This window comes from Python bivittatus, unplaced genomic scaffold (assembly GCF_059951505.1).
Source record: "Python bivittatus isolate LINGU-HERP-01145 unplaced genomic scaffold, Pbiv_v1 ctg000700_np1212, whole genome shotgun sequence".
Classification (NCBI taxonomy): domain Eukaryota; kingdom Metazoa; phylum Chordata; class Lepidosauria; order Squamata; family Pythonidae; genus Python; species Python bivittatus.
The window spans coordinates 2,567,247-2,587,407 of record NW_028277098.1 but is presented as its reverse complement, the minus strand read 5'-3'; the positions used below and the strand labels follow the sequence as shown (position 1 = coordinate 2,587,407).

General features: G+C 38.2%; 1 protein-coding gene across 1 annotated transcript; it reads right to left on the bottom strand.

The window, feature by feature from the left end:
• Window positions 1-2,423: 2,423 nt before the first annotated feature.
• On the bottom strand, window positions 2,424-14,444 carry NTMT2 (N-terminal Xaa-Pro-Lys N-methyltransferase 2). The gene is given in 7 exon segments (XM_007432543.2): window positions 2,424-2,605; window positions 2,608-2,646; window positions 2,649-2,747; window positions 4,320-4,422; window positions 4,424-4,567; window positions 5,760-5,935; window positions 14,285-14,444. Coding segments are annotated over 7 exon segments (903 nt in total).
• Between the last annotated feature and the right edge of the window lie 5,717 nt (window positions 14,445-20,161).

Genomic DNA, 20,161 nt, shown 5'->3' with positions numbered 1-20,161 from the left:
ATGCTTAGTGAATAGATCCACACTGGGCAGAGAGTAAGATAACAATCAGTGTTGCCCTCTTTATTTTTTTAATATATCAGTGGATAAATTTATAAGGAATGCTTGTGATGATGTTAGAAGCGTGTTAGTTGAGGAAGCTAATGAACATGACAGTGCCATATTATGGGCTGAGAATATGAATGATTTGCAGGAAATCTAAGATGGACTGTATGATTCAGTGATATAACTCTTCCGATTCTGAAGAACATCAATAATGCGATCTACACATTCCTGTGAAATGCCAAGTCTGACAGCAGTTTCCCTTTGAATGATCTGCAGATTGTCCTTACCCAGTTCATCACCTTTCTTATATGAAACTTGTTGATTGTCACAGGTTGTCCCTTTGTTCTTGATCAGAGAAATCAGCTCTTCCTGGTTCACCATTTTTATATATTTTTGGCCCAGAGACACACAGTACTTATGTCAACATAGTCATCACCATAGGAGGGCATGACTAGCCACCAGTGAAGATGCTGTGCTGAGCCATCTGCTGTTTCCCCAATCCAGAAACCATATTCCAAATGTCTAAATCTGCTGTGTAATGTGTTGTATATAAGGGGGCCAATCCTGCTTGAATTGATTGAGGAGGAAAATACCGTGAACTTTAATTGGAGGGATTCCTTCGACAGTAAAAAAAATTAATAATGTCATACTGTTTAAAGCGAATACTCACTGCAGGCTTAAATTTCACAAATAGCAATGCACCATTGTCTGACAGCAACTTTCCACAACTGAAGTGAAAGAACAAATGCTAAAGAACATGTCAGAACTTCTAGCATTATCGGTACTGCCATCTGTTGGTGAGTTATAACATTGGAGGCATTATTTTTCATTCAAGCCTCATAAAAGTATGTCACCTTTGCTATATGAAAGTAAGAGTTGAGTACATTAGGAGAAATAAAAGTAAACCATATGCAGTGACTCACTTAGGGTTGGTGGTAAATACAGCTGCTGTGCACTGAGGACAAAAGTCAGCAAATCTCGAAACAAATATACCTGTATGCATAAAGAGTGAATGGGCTGAAAGGAAGGGAAAACTGTAGAAGCTGGGTTGAGTGGAGTTAATGAAAAATTCAAAAAGAAAGAGATGAGAAATTTAAAGAACAAAAGACTCTCTAGGCATTGACATATAGTTTTGATGGAAGCAAGAATTGTTTGCAGGAATAGAAAATGATGGAGATGTCCTCTCCTGTCCTCTCCTCTCCTGTCATAAAGATGTATGTTCAGTTCATACTGCCTCTGTCTTTGGGTGACTACACTTCATCATATCCTTCAGTAAACTGAGTGAAAAACTGGTTACTTCCTGTATATCAGAGAATATCTCTATGAGGTTTGATATGTGTTCCAGTGGTATGAATTTATTTTTAAAAGTAAGTAATATTAAAATTAAGTTAACTTCCATATCTTTTAGAACTGATTTGTATTAGTGGGCCTTATTTGACTGTGTCCTGTTCTTATTCCCTAGGCCTGGCTCCTAAGGCTCTTTCTACCATTTGTACCTAACTATGATACAAATATGCCTTAGCAACATCTTTTCCATCATGTCCCCATGACTATTTTAAGCTGAGAACCTCCTAAGTGAGACACAAGATGTATGATATGCTTTGCCACCAATTGCTTTAGAGACAAGTCATATGACTAGTAATAGGTGGGATAAGGTTAGCATTTTGGGGGCACTTCAGGCTGATGAGAGTATGTCCCCTACCTGCCAGTCGCTGATCAGCCTTGCCTGCTGTCATTCTGCATTACGAGCTGGACAAAGTCGGTGGTCTATCAGCCACAGCTCTAGAGGGTGCAGCTGGCAGTACTGTAAGTGCTTTCACTCTTGGCCCTTACTGGTTTAGGCTGAAATGGCTAAACAGTGGAATGGAGGCAAACTGACTCCTTCTACCCATTGCCTCCCAAACAGTGCACAAAGGAAACTGGGAGTCAGCATCTGTTGCCTATATAAAGACAGGAAAGGAAGGGGAGAGACATTCTAGGGAAAAATGCTGCTTATGACTCAGTTCCCTGTGTGACTGTGATCTACTTTTTTTTAAACTTTATTCAGCTTCTTCATGGCAGAATGTGGGGGGGGGGGGGGAGAGGAGAAGAGAGGAAGCAATGGTAGATGGTTCTCCAGGCAAATCTGCTGCAGTCCTGTGATTGGACTAGTGACATGCAGAAGAGGGAGACAGCAGAGCCCAAGGGCAAAATTAGGATAGCACCATTTGGCAGTGAGCCAGAACAGATACATCAGAGCAGGTTAAGGCAGTTGTTTTTCAACCTCAGCAACTTCAAGATGTATGGACTTCAACTCCCAGAACTCCCCAGCCAGGCTACAGAAGTTAATGTGGGCCATTTCTAATTTTCTTTTCTTTCTTTCCTTCTGCTCAGTTCTAGTCTTATTCAGGAATGGTTGGGAGTTTTCCTAAGTGTAACATCCCTTTTCTGGGATGGGTGAAATTCTTCTGCATTGCTATCATCCAGACTGGCACACGCTGCTCAGGAAAGTTCTCCTGCTTTTTTTGATCCAAGATGGTGAGTCCACTCTTGGCAATGAGACTTCTGAGAATGTTCACGTCTCAGTTACACTACTGTCCAATGAATCCAGGACACAGACCTCCTGATAATGCCATTATCCTTCAAGCCATTCTGGCAGCAGATAAAAAACCTCAGCAAATCCTTATCTGTCAGATTTCCAGCAAGACATAAAATAATGAGATTAACTGTGTTCATGCATGTTACTACTCATGCACACTAGCTAGTCCATTTGCACCATACATATGTCTATACATGTACATCATGAACTGCAAACTTTGTTGCTACAGAAGAAGAAACTGTGGACAGTTGCTAGCACTAGGAAACAGTTAGTGGTAGGGAGCACAGAAATGCAAAGTTATTTTGACATGAGCAAGCTTGACCTGTGGTCTCTAAAAGAAAGACCAATACTTTGGTAGTATTACTATAAGTATTTAAAGCAAATACAGTATATCATCAGGCAATTAATCAATTGCATCCAGATACAATTATTTATTTCCATTAATAAATCATATGAAAGAAAATGGCAGACACATTTTTATTCCCACTGAGTTCTTGCATAGAGATTTACCTATGAGGTCACCATATTCACGTTCCTCTAAAATTATTATTTTGGCACTGAACATAGGATTAAATAAATGAGGAATATTATGGTGTGAATGGAATTCAAAGCTTGTCAGTATGTCCAGACAAGTATTTTATGAAGCAATCACCTCATTCATGGAATATAATGGGTGCTTTGAAGACAAGTTCCAGTCATAATCTTTACATATTTTATTACTCCTAATACCTTATTTCTTACTACAAATAATCAGTTACAAAGCAAAAGATGAATAGCTTAAACTTGGTGCTTCCAGACTGAGGGTTTCTAGTGCTGCCAATCAGAAGACTCTCAGTCTGGAAGCACCAAGTTTAAGATTTGAAAAAAATATTAGTGATGGGAGAAATTGTGTGGGATGGTTCACTTATATTTTAATATTAAGAAAACCTTATAAGGGGAAACTTCTTATCAAAACAAAACCAAACGTCAAGTATATCAGGGAACTTGCATTCAAAATGTGCATGAAAATGCATATGCATCCTTTATGCAGGCTTTTAGAAAAAGCATTCATGAACAATTGTAGAAACAGGATGGAACAAATTTGTGGTTGAATAAATGTGACCGGCATGGAATGTAAAACATTTTCATCTAGTCATAGGACATAGCATTTAGGATTCTCCTGGTAGATCTTTCCAAATCCAAGGAGATTTTGCATTCCAGTGGTATGCTTTATGTGCATTCTTCCCCCAAACTGTCATTTCATTGTGGTGTTTCCCAGCAAATAAAAGGCAGTGACAAATGCCCTTAAATCTTAGCTCATGTGAAATGGTATCTTTGACTCTTCAGATTTAAAACATGGCCTGCAAATGCAGATGCAGTCCTACAATATCACCCTATCCTGCAAGTTTCAGTGAGGTGGCTTTAAGAGTGGCTTATGATAGCTCTGCAGTTGAATCCATTGTTGATTCTAGCTTAAAAGAGGGAGAGGAAGCTGAAAATAATTCTTCCATGTAATATAATTATTACCTGTGACAAAGCATCTTTCTTCTGTCAGTGGGGCACGTAATAAGGAAAGAAAGACTGTGAATAGAATTTCAGGCCATAGCTATTTTGGGTACAAAGTAATCTTATCACTTGCCAATAAGACCAATTCCATGCCCTCCCTATCACTTCTCTTGCTCATATATTTTGACATGGTATTGCAGTTATAAGAAATGACACTGAATCCAGATGACATCATATTTTCTAGGAATTAGTGTGAATTCCTACAGGCTACAGCAATAATACATGTCAACTCTTTCTTTCTGACCTGATACAGGTTCATAAGTTTTGATCCTCTGCTAGAAAATACCCCATCATGTCCACAAGCTTCACATGTTTGAACATGGGAAGGAGAACATGTTTGCTAACTCTTCCTATTCCAGAGCCACAATCAAGAGCAAGGTCAGTGCCAGCTCCTCCAGGCCCCTGTAAAAAGGAATAAGACAAAGACTGTCATTATTCAAATCTTCCATATACCTCAATAATCTTTAAACAGAACCAACATTCATAGCAGGACACTATATTTATTAGGACTAAACAAACTGACACCAAAGTATGTACAGAAATCTTCATTAGGCAAGATGACAAAAATAACACAAAACAAGGGATTGAGACAAAGAAAGTTAATGAAATTGAGCCAGTGTTTCAACAGTAGTACATGTACCTTAGTAGCCTCGTGGTAAAGAATGTACACTGAATGCATTGGCCAGTGTTAAGAGTTGTCACAGCTACCATTTAGAGACCAAGAATAATGTCTGCCTCCTTCCAATTCTGAAAAGATTAAAGCTGTTAGATCTCAACTTGCATCTCCAATGTTGATTTCCCCCCCCCTCATGGACTGGCTATCATTTTTTATGTGGCTTGAGATAGATCCGTATTGTTTTTGTATTAGAAAATCTCATGTAGGAGAACATGATTTTTATTTAGAACATGGTAAACAGAAACAGGAATATCAACCCTTCCTTCTCCAGCATCAAACCCATTGGCTTTTGGAGTTTATTTAGTTTCTATGACTGACTGTATATATTGCTTTGAGAGCTAATTTTTAGCAGAAAGTTAACTTAGATTTGTAATAAAATACATAACTAAAGCAAATGGATGGTTGAGATATAGCTTTCCAGTGTGGCTCATCAACAATATTCTCAGTGTTTAACTAGACAACTAATCAATGCCATGAAGATTGAGCTTACATTTCTTGTTGACAGTAGTCGGTGGCTCAGTGTGCTTTGCTGAAATAGGCTGTAGCTTCAAAGCCAAAGAAAAGCTGTAATGGAATCATTCTCCCGGTTGGCTGCCCCTCCTGACCTCTGAGCAACAGAACATTACATTATTAATGGTGTTTTCATAGTTATTCATAAATTGCATGATTCTAAAAGCTAGATTACACTGTGTAAATGGTTGAATTATTCTCATTTGCACAGATTGGATTCTCTTTTGAACTTGCAAACTTTCACATGCAAATTTAAAATTTGAGAAGAATTTTTCTCCCATTTTTACTCCATGACATGATAAAATAATCTCCAGTTTGCTCTTGTCCAAGAGTAATCTGAAACCCAAATGCTTGATTATTACAACATATGAGAAATGTAAAGAAAGATAACCCATGTAGATAACTTACCCCTACAAAATTCTTTAGAAAACCCCTAGATGACTGAATATCTCCATTGGATACTTCAACAAAATCTCCCATCATACTGTCTTCTCATGCTGACACTTCTCTGTAAAAATGTTTGGCTCTAGCATAAAATTGCATTTCACCATTGATGACTTCACTTGTCAGGGCACAAAGTTTGACTGAAAAAAGAGAGCAACAATTAATTAAAAAGCATCCCCATGAAGGTATGAAGCAGACAGCTCAGCAGGAATTTGAGGGAAAAAGTGATGTAGGGCAGATATTTTGCATATAGAATCAAAGAGAAATAACAGGATATACATAGCCATAAATAGGCACATACTATTCATAAGTGAATAATAATCTAATGATTTTTTTCATCAACCGCACCCCTGGTTTACCTCCCAAGGAGCAAACAAATCAAGAGGAGCATATGCCCAAATTGTAACCAAGCAGGAAATGTACTCTCCAGTTTTTCCTACTAGTAAAGACGTGAACAAAATATTGCTCTAGAAATAAAGTGCAGAGAAGAATCATAAGGTCCTTCTAAACTACAAAGGTGGTATCCCTAGGTTTAATGAGGTCATTTTCCCACTCATTCTGTTCCAAAGCTGTCAACAAAAGACCCAATAGCTTAAGAAGGAAAAACAGGAGTCATCTACAACACACAGTCTAAGGACTGTAACAGCCCCTATGACAGGCAGAAGACTAGCAGAGTGCATCCATGAACACCAACTAGCAGTCAGAAGACACAATGAAAACTCCTTAATCTCACAACACATGGACAGACTTAACCATAGTTTCAAATGGGAATCTGTGAGCATCCTAAATCAAGCTAAATCCAAAAATGCTAGGGAATTCCTGGAAGCTTGTCATTCAGACAAATCAGCCATCAATAGACCCATAAAAATAAACCATATTTACACACCATTCAAAAGAGACAATAACAATGCTAAGAAGGAAACAAAAAGACCAGAACACATTCTCTCCAGCAAACAACACCCAGATAAGCAGGGATTAACACCAGACAAACAATCAAGCAGAACACAATACCCTAATCAAGGAACTACCAAGGAGAAAACCACACCCTGCCCAACTAGCAGGGCAAGCTACTGTATATAAACAGGGAGCAATGGTAAAACAAAGAAAATATTATTCATAATGTAGACCACATTTAAACAAACTTTTCCAAATTTTGGTAACATACACTACTGGAATATGGAATAGCCTAGACCAGTGTTTCTCAACCTTGGCAACTTTAAAATGTGTGGACTTCAACTCTCAGAATGAAGTCCACACATCTTAAAGTTATCAAGGTTGAGAAACACTGATCTAGACAAATCACCTTCAGATCTCTTGAGATGAATGCACTCAAAAGTGCAGCCACTTCAAATGTTTTACCTGTAGTATAACCTAGCACTACAACTTATCTTCCAGATATGTCAGGACTATAAGTTCATGGAGGATTCAGGAGCCTCTTGCTGTGTCCAGTGCTGGGGTGGTTTGCCAACAGAGTATTGCCCTACTCTTACACCCAAGGTAGGAAGTTTTTTCCCCCCATGTTTATCTGCCATTTAAGCATATCAATGAATATGCTTTTACAAATGGCAGTGCTACCCTGGCAGTTAGGAATACCAGTTATATCATAGCCTTGAACTGGTAAGTGCCCCTGTTAGGTGGAGTTTTGCTAACTCAAACCAAATAATGCTGTAAGTCTGCTCCTCTTCAAAGTAAACTCCATGAGAGAGAGAGAAAAAAAATACAGGTTTGAGGATGATGACAAACCTACCAAGGCCAAGCCAAATCACTGCTGAATAAATAGTATGTGTATGCCTTTCTGCTGAAATAATCACCACTCTTCAGCTTTACCTACTCCACTACTGGTGTTCTTGTTCACTACTAAAAATGACCAATCCATAGGTCAATGCATAATCAACCTTCCATATCCTTTAAAATGCAACTTGCAGAAACTATGAGTCCGTTTTACAGTCTTGTGATATTATCTGGACTGAGTTTGATTCTGTTACACCTGAGAAAGCAGACAAGGTCCTCCTATTAGTTTGGCCACCTGTTTGTTAGGTCCTGACCCCTCCTTAGTTATTAAGGCAGCCCAGAAGGTGACCACAGTGCTGAGTCCACACAACACTTTCAGACTTCTTAAGAGAGGGGATGTTCCCACCAGCCTTGAAGGAGGTGGTAGTATATCCCCTCCTCAGGAGGTTGTCACTGGATTTCTCTCTGTTGGGTAATTATCAGCCAGTTTCCAATCTTCCCTTTTTGGGGAAGGTTGTGGAAAAAGTGGTCAGATGACAGCTACAGAGGATCTTGGAGGAAATGGATTACCTGAACCCATTTCAGTCTGGTTTCAGACCAGGGTACAGTATGAAGATAACACTCATCATGCTTGTGAATAACCTTTGGCAGAGCCAGGATGGGGGTGATACATCCATCCTAGTGCTCCTTGATCTCTCAGTAGCTTTTGATACTGTTGACCACAGTATCCTTCTGGACTAGCTGTGGGGGTTAGGAGTGGGAGGCATTGTGCTCCAATAGTTCACTTCCTTCCTTGGCGGTCAGTTCCAGTTGGTGTTGATGGAGGGGAGAGGTCATGTCCGTGGTTCCTCACGTCTGGGGTGTCTCAGGGCTTGATGCTCTCCCCTCTCCTGTTTAATACCTACATGAATCCACTGGGTGAGGTCATTCACCAGATGTCAGCCCTTCAAGGTATACCAGAGTAGGGAACCAGAGTTATGAAAGGTAATACTACTTTTATAATAAAGTTACAGTAACAGAATCTTGTAAGTCTGAATGCACTTCCTCCTTCCCTCCCTTTATCTTCATGAGAACCAGGGAGAGTCATGTCTGAGATGCTTTTTCAAATTACATTTCTGTCACAGACTCAGATTTCTTTTATCTGACCATTGTTTTGGTTGCTGCTCTTCCTCCTGTTCCTCAAGGTTATTTCTACTGCCCTGAACCTATTGGTTCGGGGATCAGTATCATCAGTATGCTGATGCAACCCACCTTTACATCTCAACCCCAAGCTGCACAGGTGAAGCTGTCAATGTATTGACTCAATGTCTGGAGGCTGCTCAGGTCTGAATAGGGTGGAATAGACTTTGGCTCAATTCTGACAAGACTGAGTGGCTGTGGCTGTTTGGCCCCTCCAGGTTCAGGGATGTTAGCATTGTTGGTTTTGGATGGGGCTGCACTTTCCCATTCGTGACTGGTGCAAAACTTGGGGATCCTTCTGGACTCGCAGCTACTGCTACAAGAGCAGGTGACAACTGTGGCTAAGACAGCAATTGCACAGGTTCACCTGGAATGCCAGTTGCACCCTTTCCTTGATCGGGAGGCCCTTCAGACAGTTATTCATGCCCTGGTCACCACACAACTGGATTTTGCAATGTACTCTACACGGGACTGCCCTTGAAGACCACCTGGAAGATACAGCTGGTTCAAAATGCAGCGGTGCAAGCAGTAATGGGCACCTTCCAGTATACCCATGTGTCACCACTGCCACACCAGCTGCATTGGTTGCCAGTCAGCTTCTGAGTGTAATTCAAGGTGCTGGTTATTATCTTTAAAGCTCTTCATGGCATAAGGCCTGGATATCTGAGGGACCACTTGTCTCCAACAGCTCTTGCCCACCTGGTATGTTCAGGCAGAGTGAGTGTTGTCCAGGACACCCCATTAAATCTTGTGGGACCAAGGAAGTGTGCCTTCTCTGTTGTGGTTCCCACCCTCTGGGACAGCATTCACCCAGAGATAAGCACAGTGCCCTCTCTCTTAGGGTTCCAGAAAATTCTTAAAATCTGGCTTTGGTCCCAGGCTTGGTGTTAATGTATTATTGTATTTTGGGGGGGCCTGTTTTGTTTGATGTGTGTTGCTTTTAGGATCATTTTAGTCTAGGCTGTCTGTGTGGTTTTATGTTATATCTGTTTTGGTTTCACCCAGAGTCTATTGGAGATGGACAGCTATAACAGATTTGAATGAATGAATGAATGAATGAATGAATAAGATAAAATAAATAAATTTCAGTATGTACAGAAAAGTTCTAGGTGATGACCCAAGCTATTCATAAAGTATTTGGAATTGAATTATAAAGCTAGTTTGTGACTAATCTGCTCAGTACAGAATTAACCAGTCTCATATTCTTACTGAACTCATACAAGATTTTTTTTTAAAATTTTGAGATTAAGGAAATTTTAATCAGCTTTAATGATCACAAGAAATATTCAATTGCTTAACTACTATTTGAATCCACTAGTTCCCATGATAAAGCTAGTGCCACTGAAACCAGAAGAGAAACATATTTGAACCCTATTATATGTGGATGACCCAGTAATACTTTCCCAGATTCTGCCTGGCTTAAGAGGGGGCACTGTGAGCATCGGTCCATTCTGAAGCTCTGGAAATCAACAATAACAAGACCACAATGGTAGTTTTTGCAAAATGGAAATACATGTTTGGGCTTTAAATAATCATCCTATTCAGCATATTAAATCTTTTAACTACCTAGGCATAGTTTCCATGCCACGCCTCATGCAGAATGCATAAAGGCTATGTAGCACAAAACGTCCAGAAAGCTGCTGCAGCATTGCAATCATTTGTCTATAGTAAAAGGGCTTTATTTATCCCAGCTGCATTCCAAGTGTAATCAGCTAAAGTTAGAGTGCACAGCTATTATTTGATGCCCAGTTAGGCCTATATAGTTCTTTTGGTCCTCTAGAAAGAGTTCACACCAAATTTCTTGAGACTATATTTCAAGTCCCCTGCTGTGTTTCAAACACAGTTCTCTGCCATGAGGTTAGCACTAGTAGGATTTTGACCAATCCCCTGTCGCACATTTTCATACATTGGGACAAAATATACTTTGCTCTGTAGGTCTGATATCTCAAATTCTTAATGACAACTGTGTGTCATCCTGGCCCAAAGCAATAGGCAAAAAAATGGGAGTTCTTTGGATTTTCATTAATCAAACTTTGCACATTCGGCAGAAGATTATCCAATTAGACCTGGCATCTCTTCCCAAGAATATACTCCTGATCAACTTGTTTACCCTCCTTAGACCTGCTAGCTACCTAAGTCAAATTAGAATCCCTCAATATAGGAGGGCATTCTCCTTGATTCAGTTTGATGCCATTCCTACTGTAGTCCTAGAAGGGGCATACAAAGTTATCCTATTTGGGCTAAGGTTTTACCCATGTGGTAATGGGGCTTTCAGAACTGTTAAATGCATTTTATTATATTGCCTGTTTTATGCTGGCACATGGTCAGAGTTGATAGTTGATAAACAAATTTCCTGGTCATTCTAATCAATTCTACTTAAACTGTTTATTTTTGGATATTCATGACTCCATTATTCTAAATTTATCTAAATTCTGCTATGTCATATGCAAAATGTGCAGCCAATTGGCTGATATTCCCAGTTAATTTTACTATTTGTTCATTTTTTTCTATATATGAAACCGGTTTTATACTATTGAGTTTTATTATGTACTGGTCTTTGACCACAATAAAGATTTCTCCTTCTTCTTACATTCTAATAATTTTTCTAATTATTCAGCCACTATTTGAATATAGAAAGTGTTAACAGTTAAAGAAGAGTTCACTGGAACTGAGAACTTGTCTCTGGCCTATTCCAGAATTCTTTTCCCTTGTATGTCTTTTGCCAGTCCAGTCTCCAGTAAAATAATCCAGAACTTGTAAAAACCCAAATATTATAATTGGAATAATTATATATTTCAATAAATGTAGACATTCTGGGATTTCAAGGCAAATCTGAACCAAATTCTAAAAAGTCCACACAGTTGGCCAATTTAGAACCAGCAAGATGGCCAACTAAAGATGAGGGCAGAGGCAATACATATAAAAAAAATTGTTAGCTTAACCTACTCTGTTGCTCTACGGTTACAGAAACAATTTTTATTTTACAGTTGCGTGAGAGATGCTTTGCCATTTCCAACTTTCTACAGAAACTATGCCTGAATTGAGAGGATCAAACTTCAAAGCATTCTGCTTTCTTGGATGAAGACAGACATATAACATTTATGTGAAAATGAAATGGTTTGAACACATTCCAAAGCATATTACTTCAGTGCAGAGAGAAATCACTTCCATCACACTAACAAGGTTATGTCTGTCTTCACTTGTGTTAATTTTTGTGCAGCTGGAGAAGGCAGTTCTTGTAGTAGTCATAGTAGTCAAAGGAATAGATTTAGGTTATGGAGTCCAGTAGAAGTAAGGAGAATAGGCTGAACCAATGTTCAGTGTGCTCATTAGTCCTCTTTGTTCAAGAGCAAGGCTAAAAAATCTGCTGAGAATATTTTATGATTTGTGTAGCAAGAAAATCAGTGTAAAATTTAGAACTCACAACACATTCACTAGCCTGTACCGTATTCAGGTAATACAAAATTGCCCTGAGGAAGCTCTGGAATAGAATCCTTTTAAAAAAGAAAAACTAAGGGAAGTATCTGTCTGCATTTTGCTGGAGGTCCAAAGCCAATAGAACTGACTCTTTGGCACCTTATGACCTACTGACTACAGATAGAGAGTTAAGGATTTACTCTCTGTGTTGCCCTCTTTGTTTATCACTTTGCCTATTCTTTGTCTAAGAGATTGCTAATCTGAGGTCACTTCCTCCTGCCTTTCTTCCTAGGCACACATACACAGAGCTCATGCTCTTGGAATCCCATCCTAGTAGGATGCAGCTAGCTAGGTACTAGGCTTTGCCTAACTCTATCATGTATTTTGTATAAATAAATCTCATTTATCTTATAAAAGCTGCTTTGTTAATCATTGGTCATAACAGATTCCCACACTCAGGAACACTCACACACACACACACACACACACAACACTCTAACCTCAAATATATTTTAACTCTTCACTTGCAATCTTACAGGCGGAACAGCTTTAGTCCTGTTAAACTGAGTAGGGATTATATGTGAGTAGACTACCATAGATTTCAGACAATTCTGAAATAGTATGTGGAACTTCCAGGATAGATCAGACAAAATACAGCAAGTGAGCTTGAACCATTCTGATTTTTTTTCTCTATTCTTACCTTAACAAGGATAAAATGATATTAGTTTAACTAAAAAGCAGTATTCAGCTAGTGTCAGTCAGACTTACAGTTCCCCCCACTTTGCTTCCCTCCACTGTCTGTCCACAAAGGAGGTTAGAAAATAGTTACTTTATGACTATCACCTAACTGCGCTACAACTGTGTATCTGCTGACCATAGAACTGTTTCTGCTGCCTATCCTAAAATGCAGTTGCTAATAAATTCCCTAAAGAGTCAATCAAGGGCTTCAGTGAAACTTAGCTGGCAACCAAGCAGTTAGCAAAGTTTGGGCCTTCTTTCTTCCACTCTTTTTGGATATCTGCATAGGCTACACAGATCCCCTCCTGCATTATTCTCCTTGAATAGCAAACCCTATGCCAATTCTTCTTTGATAGTCTTGAATCCCTCAGGAACTTGCATCTCTCCAGCAGCATGAGACTACCTAACTACATTTTTGCTTGTTAGAAGTTCCTTCTAGTTCTTCTCTTTTCTCCAGCTTCAACTCAACTTTCACCCTTTTCTGCCAGTTTCTTAGTCTATTTAACAGTCTATCTGTCTATGAAACTATCAGATTTCTCTCAGCTGTTTCCCAGATTCCTGATATCCCCAAGTACAGTTTGTATAAATGGGAGATCATATGACAGGATGGCAGACAATGTTTACCTTCTCCTTTGTGTCACACACATAGGTACATAGAAATAAGTGCAATTGACCTTAGTAGAACCTACCTCTTGAATAGACAAGCATAGGACTGTATTATATCAACACTATAGGGTCAAAAGGCTGGCTTTCCATAATCTGAGTTGCACTCCTAACTGCATTCAATTAATTAATTGGTCAGTAGCATTGACTAATGGGATTGTTGATGTTGCTTTTGGCAATAATTAAATATTTACAGAGGGCTTGCCAAGATTTTCTGGTTGACTGCAATCCATATTTTTATGGTAGTTTTCCCTCAGCATCCAATTTAGGAAATTGGATCATCCTTTCAACAGCGAATAAACTTATTCATTTCACAACTGCAAATATTTTGGGACTATGATATCTACATACTCAAAAGCAACTGTTCCTGTTATTTCCTACCTGTTCACAATTACAATACTTGTTAAGACATTTAATTGGAACTTGGACAACTGTAACAGAGAACAAGGGGAACAAAATTGCCTAAGCTTAAGATGGGGCTCAGTTCCATAACACTGTTGTGGCAGAATTTCTTTTGGGATAGTGGTAGGATTTCCTAAACACACAAATGAATATAACCAGTTTTGAGTATATTCAGCATATGTTACTTTCACTACAGACTGACCTGTCTCTATCTTGAATGTACAGAGGACATCTGATAAAATGACTACCATGGTATCTCTGATTGAATCTCTGCTTCAGATTTTAGAAATCAAACTTTTCACACCTACTACTAATCAGTGTTGAATAAAACTGCCAGTACTGATTTTCCAGTTACTCGCCTAGAGGTAGGTTTTCCAAGTAGAGATAACTTTGGAAGAAGTCATTTTGAATCAACTTATGTAGGATAGAGGACATACTGTGCCAACAAACTTCCTCATCAATCTTATGCCAATGTGATTTAAAAGCTAAATGGACCCCCACATACTCCATATGGTTCATAATTTTGAGAAGAAATTGCTGTAATTGTACCTTAAAAGGGACCTGTCCATTCTCACAGCTTTGATAGTATCATTTAAAACCACAGCCTTTTCTATCATTGTATATTTGGTTGGATGTTTGCCTTTAGGTTCTGATGCTTGCTCAGAATAACCTCTGAATCTCATGTTCCTAAACTAGCAGGCTTTCAGAAGTGGTAAAAAGCTACATTGCTTATACAATGGAAACGCATATCTAGTCACTATGAAGTCACTGAAGTAGTGCCATCATCTCATTAACTTCTTGAACAGAATAATAATATTTTCCAGGAGTCCTTCCTGAAGTATATGGCATTGCAGAAGATTTGCCAGTACAGTATGAGGATCACTTCTTCACCTATGTATCTCGCCATAAGCCACTCAGATCTTGGGCTATACATATGACCCCCTTTATACTGTATTGCATTCATGATAATGCTTTCTGTATACCACAAAAGAGCAACTATGAGCTTTTAAATTCTGTTCTTGGGGGTGCTTACAAAGAGATGAGATACATTTTATAAACATTTTCTTTCCCCTAAAGGTTCACCACTTTTTTGGTACAGGTTAAGAATGCCCCGTTTATGGATGGCCCACAGTTAGGAACAGAGCCTATTGTAGCAAAATTTGAGTTAAATACACAATTATTCAAGTTAAATACACAATGGTTCAAGTTTGTTACACAATACTACTTATACAGTATCATACAATAATACTGTTCTGGCTTACGTACAAATTCAACTTAAGGACAGACCTTGGGAACGGAACTTGTTCTTAAACTGGGAACTACCTGTATTTCAAATCAGATATAAAGTATTTATATTTGTGGAAGTATTTAGTGTGTGTGTATACTTTGGTAGCCGTGTCTTGAATATTTGTATAAATAAGCCTGTAGCACAACTGTACTGTGAAACTATTCCATTCAGTTTTGTGATATACAGTATATCACATGCAGAACGTTATCTTCTTCATTGCTGAAATATAGATGGTAAATGTCTTATGACAGTAACCTATCAGGACTTATCTCCTGTATCTACAGTATATTACCTTGTCCAGCATAATGTTAATTGAGAGCAATGGAGTAAGTCAGTCCTGCTAGTCTTTGTGTGTGGGGATGGGACATCTACCAATACATTTCTTTTTATTCCTTTAGTATTTTTTTAAAATATGCTAAAGTGATGAAGGTAAATGCCCATCTCAAAACCTGTTATAGCATCACACAAGAACTAGGATGCAGTCATCAGGAATAACGGTCAACTTAAAAGCATACTTCCCTTTTTAAATATTTGAAATAGGTATGTATTTTTTAGCCTACCTAAAGACTTTAAAATGAGGTTTATATTAAAACAAATTGATATCCTTTGCCTTTTTTTTCTTTTTGACTGCAATCTCATTATGTTCTATGACAAATATTTAAGCCTACGCTAAGATTAATGTTGATTTCAGATCCTCAGGCAAAAATTGAAGCCTGAATACTTTGGAATCAGACCATAAATCCCGAACACAGCCTGAGTCCAAAATCCAAAATAAGTCATTCTTTAAGCAAGCAAATTCATTGTTTGGATTGTCTCTGAAAATACATGCAGTAATTTAATTAGAAAATAGGTTCTTAAAAGATAGGCTCTGAAATAGCAAGCTCAGACTCAAAATACCACAATAAGCAACTCTTTATTCTTCAACCAGAACACAACAGTTCTTGGCAGTGGTACAGAAATGGCTTGCCATTACCTCCTTCTAGGTGTTTGTTTTTTTCAAGTTCCCTGTCAAGCCTATAGCCGCAGGATTTCCTGCAAGTCTCCCATCCAAGTATTAACTAGCCAATCCTCAGCTTTCTCTGAGATCAACCTGTGATTGTTAGGACCTTCTACCTACTTCAGGCTACATTTATATACCTAAACAATTTAGCAAGGAGCAGAGCCCACCATTGTGCACTTACCTTACCTGGCAGCATAACTCCTCCTGTAGCCTTATTTAGAGTGAAGGAAGATATTAATCTGAGAGCTTCTTTAGCTGTAATTCATGCCCATGGAGCTCAGCAATGTCATCCTGATCTTAATTTCTTCAGACAGACACATGGAATATGGAAAGAATACTAGCCTATGCTATGGGGATTTCCAAGGACCATCAAGATAACCTATGTGAAGTGCTACGAAGAGCTATAAATCTGCTAATTGAATATTACAATACAATAAAGAACGTATTAGGATACATGGTGGTGAAAGATGACAAGCAATACAATCACAAAGCTCCTACCTACAGGATAGGAAAAGCATATGTATTGAGAGTAGTTTTGAGCAGGTTAGCATCTCTAGTAAGATGTTCAGAAGCTGTTTGGTATTATGTGTATTACTCTACTTGCTTTTCTGTCTTACTGATTACTAGCATCCACCAACTTGTAGCTAGTGCTATGACAGACTATTGAAATGTATTTATTTGGCAACAGAAACCAATTGTTTCATTAGGGTATTATTGGGACTCCATGTTTATATTTCCCCAAAAAGCATTGCTTGGTGAAGTTATATGTATGAAAGATGCTGAAAGTATATACTGTATATTTTGGGTATCTAAAAACAAATTCTTTCTGGACTGAGAAGCATTTTTAAATGTATGCTGTCATGGTGAATTTTTGAGGCTCAGTCCTGAATTTAAAAGATCATTCTTAGAATATCTGCCATATTTTCCAAGAGAAAAGTAGCCAAAACAATTCCATATGGGCATGTTGCCCTCTGTTGGTTGGTTGTTCCTTCAGAGGAAGACCAGTTTGCTTCTCCAGGCCTAAAGACAGACCAACGTTTTAAAAAAGAAACTTGTAAGATCCACTCATTTCTTTTTTTGTCCCACTGTTGATGTCGTCAAGGAGATTTTAGCATGCATGAAAGTGACTTGGTCTTTAGGTAATTCATTTTGTTCACCCAAATTTGGAAGAGATGTTGGCTCTTGATAAGTTCACGTTCCCCTTTGAAGAGCAGCTCACAATTGTGCAGCTTCGCCTGACCTGGCATTGTTTTCCAGTACCTTAGGCCAAGTAGACAGTTTTGTGTGCTAAGTTTACCCTTTCCTGGAAAATAAGAGCTAATCTTAAGATTGTGCTGAACACCTAATTAAAAAAATGTAATAGTAACTTCATTTAACAGGAGTTGCTCCATGTGATGTTTTAATCAGAATGACATTCCATGACAGCCTATTTTTTTCTCTGAGTAAAATCTTGAAATCTTGACAATACACATACACACACACCCCTCTTAGCAGTTCCTGATTTTCATCAAGCTTGAGGCAGGGAAAGAAAAAGTTAAACAATGTATTATGGTCCTGATAAATAACATTCCTCACCAAGCACACACACATACACATTGCTATTAACTAAATTAAAACTGACAAGTTTAATAAAAGCTACCATCAAAGCTAGACTTGGACATTATCATGCATACTGTGGTATCTTTTAATTTGATTTCCTATGATGTGTTTTATGTGGTTGCCTTTGGAAAATCAAAAAAAAAAAAATCAGCTGGAAAGACTACAGCAGCAGAATCCTTTATTAGCTCCACTGGTTGCCAGGTTTTTTTTTTTTGGTTTTTTTTTTAATCTTTAAAATCTTGGAGGGGGAGTTGCTTCTTCTTCTTCTTTTTTTACTGTGAGTTGAAATCAGTAGATGTTGCTTCAGTTGCTGATGTCACATCTTAACCGAGTTTGTCTGCTATCACAAATGTCTGTTTCTCTCCAGAAACTGAGACTATAGAATTGTAAAGCATGATGTTGACAGTTATGGTTAAGAAGAAGCAGATTGTCAATTGCTCTAGAGTCTAATGGATAGGAAAACATTTCTAATATATAGGTAGCCCTCATTATCTACAGTTCCATTACATGCAGTTTTGTTCATTTGCAGGCATCAAATACAGTACATACAAAGACTTTAGGTGGTTTTCTCTTTTTTTTGTTGTTATTGTTAGTTTATACCTGCACAAAATGGCAGATTGGTTTTTGTGGATGTGTAAAGTACCTTTTCCAAGTCCTTTTTATCTGCGGTTAATAAAACCCGGATAATAAAAAGGGATATTTTACATTAACTAAGTGGGCTAGAGAAAATCCATACTTTTGTGTAGGTAAGAGGATATCTTTTTGTTTGTCCAACCCAGAAAAATAGCCAAAGCACATACCCACTTCCCATTTCCTCCCAGCCCTTATGTCTGCAAGTACAGTGATGACACAGTTCACCAGTCACTGATATACTGGGCCAAGCAACAACAATGGCTGTTTCATTACCAAAGCTACTTCTAAGGTATCACCTCAAACAGCCATCACAGACCAAAATAGAAGAATAACACAGGTCATGGTAATGGGTGAAACAACTGGACAGGAAGCACTAGACCCATTCTTCAGCACTGTGACCAGGTAACACCATCATAACTGTATCTCATGGGCAGAGGCACCACTTGGGTAGGCTTATACTGGTCTCTAAATCCCCTTGGGGCGTTGGTTCTACTCAGTGCATAATTCCTTTTTACTACGGTTCATTTGCAGGCTGACTTCTGTCCTAAAGTGACAAACAATCTTAAAATAAAAAAAAATGCAATACTACAGTAATTAGTAGTAGTAGTAATTAGTAGTACTATATTAATTAATACAGTAATACTACTGTTAAAATGATACATTTTTATAAAGAGATTGGAGGTGGCATATTGATTTTGGAAGTACTCAAGGCCACCTTCCTATCTGCCACAAAGGAAAGAGGGTAAGATTCTGAGCTGCATGAATAACATCATTTATTAATGTGAAATGCTTTAATCCTTCAGGTAGACAGTTGTTGTTAAAATATTATCACTATCTTTCAAATAACTAAAATACAATTGGAGCAGGGAGATGACAAACATTTATAATCTAACTTCATCTCCTACCTAGAGATCTCTTTCTAATCTATTCAACTATTCACAGAACATTCCAGAGTAATTTTCTGGTTTATAGAAAAGCTCACTTGGTTTCTTCACCTATGGGATATGTGCATGAATGAAAATATAGATATATACTTGTTTCTGTACGTTGAATTCCTATTCAGACATAAATTGCACAATGGTTTACCACAGCTTGGTAGCAAAGCAGGCTACTAAATATGGATCGGTGCAAAATGGTGTAGAAGGACCTTGCTCTCTGCTTGATATTTCAGAGAACAGCCATTCAGACAATCTTCAAACAGATCACAAATATCCTGGTTCACCATCAGGCAGCTATCTAACTTTCAAAGGCACATATGCAAGGTTTCTATGCAGTATTTACTTACACCTTTATCTGAAGGATTGTGCATCCACTTTCCTATATAAGGTCTTTATTATGCAACAAAAATAAATAATATAAATAAATAATACAATTAAAAGCCAACCTAAACTTCTGGAGCAAAGAGGTACGTGTAGCTGCCAAGAAGGCCTCCACAACAGTTGCAGTTGTTTAGTTGCTTCTGTTTTTTACCCAACTGACAATACCACACTAGGACTGTCTAGGAAGAACTGCTTCTTTGAGTTCTTATAAAGTCATGCTTTTGTCTTTAGTAATAGCATACAGTCATCTTTTCTGTGGCCTCTTTTTCTATCGCCATTGATTTTTCCAAAAATCAGGGTCTTCTCCAGTGATCTTTGTCTTCACATTACAGTGGGGCAAAAAAGTATTTAGTCAGCCACCAATTGTGCAAGTTTTCCCACTTAAAAAGATGAGAGA